At 60.6% G+C, this 2,500-nt stretch overlaps 1 protein-coding gene across 1 annotated transcript in view; it reads right to left on the bottom strand.

Moving 5' to 3' along the window:
* ENH_00069860 (DNA-directed RNA polymerase , related) overlaps nucleotides 1-1,885 on the bottom strand; it is a gene marked incomplete at both ends in the record, with an annotated part of 3,068 nt that extends 1,183 nt beyond the window's left edge. Inside the window, 4 exons of the mRNA XM_013582504.1 lie at nucleotides 91-191; nucleotides 615-745; nucleotides 973-1,218; nucleotides 1,328-1,885. Coding sequence (XP_013437958.1) covers nucleotides 91-191; nucleotides 615-745; nucleotides 973-1,218; nucleotides 1,328-1,885 — 1,036 coding nt within the window. The remainder of the gene's footprint in view (nucleotides 1-90; nucleotides 192-614; nucleotides 746-972; nucleotides 1,219-1,327) is intronic.
* Nucleotides 1,886-2,500: the final 615 nt, after the last annotated feature.

Here is a 2,500-nt window from a genome sequence, read left to right as displayed (position 1 = left end):
CGGCCACGCCCTCAAACAGCGTTCGCACCAAACCCTAAACCCTAAACCCTAAACCCTAAACCCTAAACCCTAAACCCTGATTTGGCTCACCTAGGAAGACACAAATCATGGCGTAGTTGACGTTGCTGCCTTTAGCTCCCGTTTTAATCATAGAGGCAAAGCCATTGCGCGGGAAGCGATATAAGAAGCACCTAAGCAGCAGCAGCAGCAGCAGCAGCAGCAGCAGCAGCAGCAGCAGCAGCAGCAGGCAATAGAGGTTGCAGCAGGATTTTCCAGCAGCAATAGGGCTAATCCGGTCGCTGCAACTCCCGCTGCTTGCTGCTGGCGCTCCTTTCGCTACTCTGCTGCAACTGCTGCTGCTGCATCTACTGCTGCTGCTATCGCTGCATCTACTAATGCTGCTGCTGCTGCTGCTGCTGCTGCTGCTGCTGTTGCTGCTGCTTTGGCAACTCAGCCGGTGCTGCTCCTGCATGTGCTGTTTCTGCTGCCCCTGTAACACTCCTACACCTGCCGCTGCTGCTGCTGCTGCTGCTGCAACCCCCGCACCTGCCGCTGTTCCTGCTGCTGCTGCTGCTGCTGCTGCTGCTGCTGCTGCTGCTGCTGCTGCTGCTTACTTTGCGTTCATAATGTCTGTGGAGCGGGAAGCCAGTTTGCCCATAAAGCCCATAAAAAAAGAATCCAACATTTCATCCAACTCTTTCAAACCGCCTCCCAGCCGCAGCGACAGCAGCGCCCGCATGCGCTCCTGCAGCCAAACCCTAAACCCTAAACCCTAAACCCTAAACCCTAAACCCTAAACCCTAAACCCTAAGCCCTAAACCCTAGACACTCAGCCTGAGGGTTTTGACAATGGAGCGGAGCAGTCTGCAGGTGATGTCCTGAGCATGCTCTTGACAGCAAACTCTGATTCTGGCGCTTCATCTCTAAACCCTAAACCCTAAACCCTAAACCCTAAACCCTAAAGGGTCTCACTTGAGTTAGGATGGAGGGCGAGAGCAGGGCCTTTTGCTTAGTGGACGTTGCTGCTGCTGCTGCTGCTGCTGTCTGCAGCACGTAGCGGGCGGGGGACTCGAAGGAGCCCGCAGCAAACGCAGCAGCAGCACTCTGCTGCTGCTGCTGCTGCTGCTGCTGCTGCTGCCACAGCCAAGAAGGGTGATACAGCCGGGCCTTCAGCAGCCTCGCGCTGCCCTCAATGGCGCCGCCGTCTGGCAGCGCGACCTGTACGTACACTCCAAACCCCACACCTGCTGCTGCTGCTGCTGCTGCTGCTGCTGCTGCTGCTGCGCGAGTTCGTGTTGCTGCTGCAGCTGCTGCTGCGCTGACGTACCACTACATTCGGCGGGGGGTACTTCAGCTGCGAGGAAGAAGAGCCAGAAGAGTCGGCTAGTTTGCTGCTGCTGCTGCTGCTGCTGCTGCTGCTGCTGCAGGGTTTGGGCTGCATGTAGAAAGGCAAGAGCCTTTGGGTCTGCAGCAGCTGAGCCACTCTCGGCAGCTGCTGCTGCAGCAGCTGGGAGGAGCTCAGCAGCAGCAGCAGCTGCCGCCGCTGCTGCGGCATGTTCTGCATGCGTTTTAGGCTCTGCAGCAGCAGCCGCAGCTGCTGTGCTGCTGCTGCTGCTGTGGGGCGAACCCCCGCAGCAGCAAGCGGCAGCTGCTGCCGCCGCAGCAGCAGCCACGGGTTCACTTGCTGCTGCTGCTGCTGCTGCTTCCGCTGCTGCTGGTGCTGCTGCTGCTGCTGGTCCAAAAGCTCAGCAGCAGCATCTGCCAGCCTTGCCAGGGAAAGTTTTTCGGCAAGAACAGCAGCAGCAGCAGCAGGGCCGGGCGCTGCTGCTGCTGCTGCTTCCTCAGCTGGCCCTGCTGCTGCTGCAGCTACTGCTGCAGCTGCCATCTGCAGCAGAGCGTGCTTCCTCCGTTGCTGCTGCGCCTCTCCCTCACCCGCCTGAAACGCTTCTGCTGCTGCTGCTGCAGCAGCAGCTTTGAGCTCATCCGGGTCCCTTGCTGCTGCTGCTGCTTTCGCCGTTGCTGCTGCTGCGGCGTCAGCAGCGCCGCCCCTAGCAGCAGCAGCAGCAGCACGAGCCGCAGGCTGCTGCTGCTGCTGCTGCTGCTGCTTGTAGGCTGCGAGCCTGCGCTGCAGCTGGTGAGCTGCCTCGTCACCAGCAGCAGCAGCAGCAGCACCCAGCTGCCCACAAACTCTAAAGACAAAATGTTCTTGTAAGAAAGTTCCTGCATGCACAATTTGCTGCACCAGCTCCTCCCGCTGCTGCAGCCCGTCCGTCCGCAGCACGAAGTCCGCCGGGGATGTGGTCGCGCCGCTGCAGCAGCAGCAGCAGCAGCAGCAGCAGGGGAAAGAGCTGCGTCACGAGAGGCCGGAGAGTGCGCAGCAGCAGCAGCAGCTGAGGCGCAGCAGCAGCGGCTGCTGCACCGCCCCCAACCCCCTAACCCCCAGCAGCAGCAGCAGCAGCAGCAGCAGCAGCAGCAGCAGCAGCAGCAGCAGCAGCAGCAG

This window comes from Eimeria necatrix, genomic scaffold (assembly GCF_000499385.1).
Source record: "Eimeria necatrix Houghton genomic scaffold, Enh_scaff675, whole genome shotgun sequence".
Taxonomy (NCBI): Eukaryota; Apicomplexa; class Conoidasida; order Eucoccidiorida; family Eimeriidae; genus Eimeria; species Eimeria necatrix.
The sequence above is the reverse complement of the archived record's forward strand: the minus strand, read 5'-3'. Positions and strand labels throughout refer to the sequence as shown.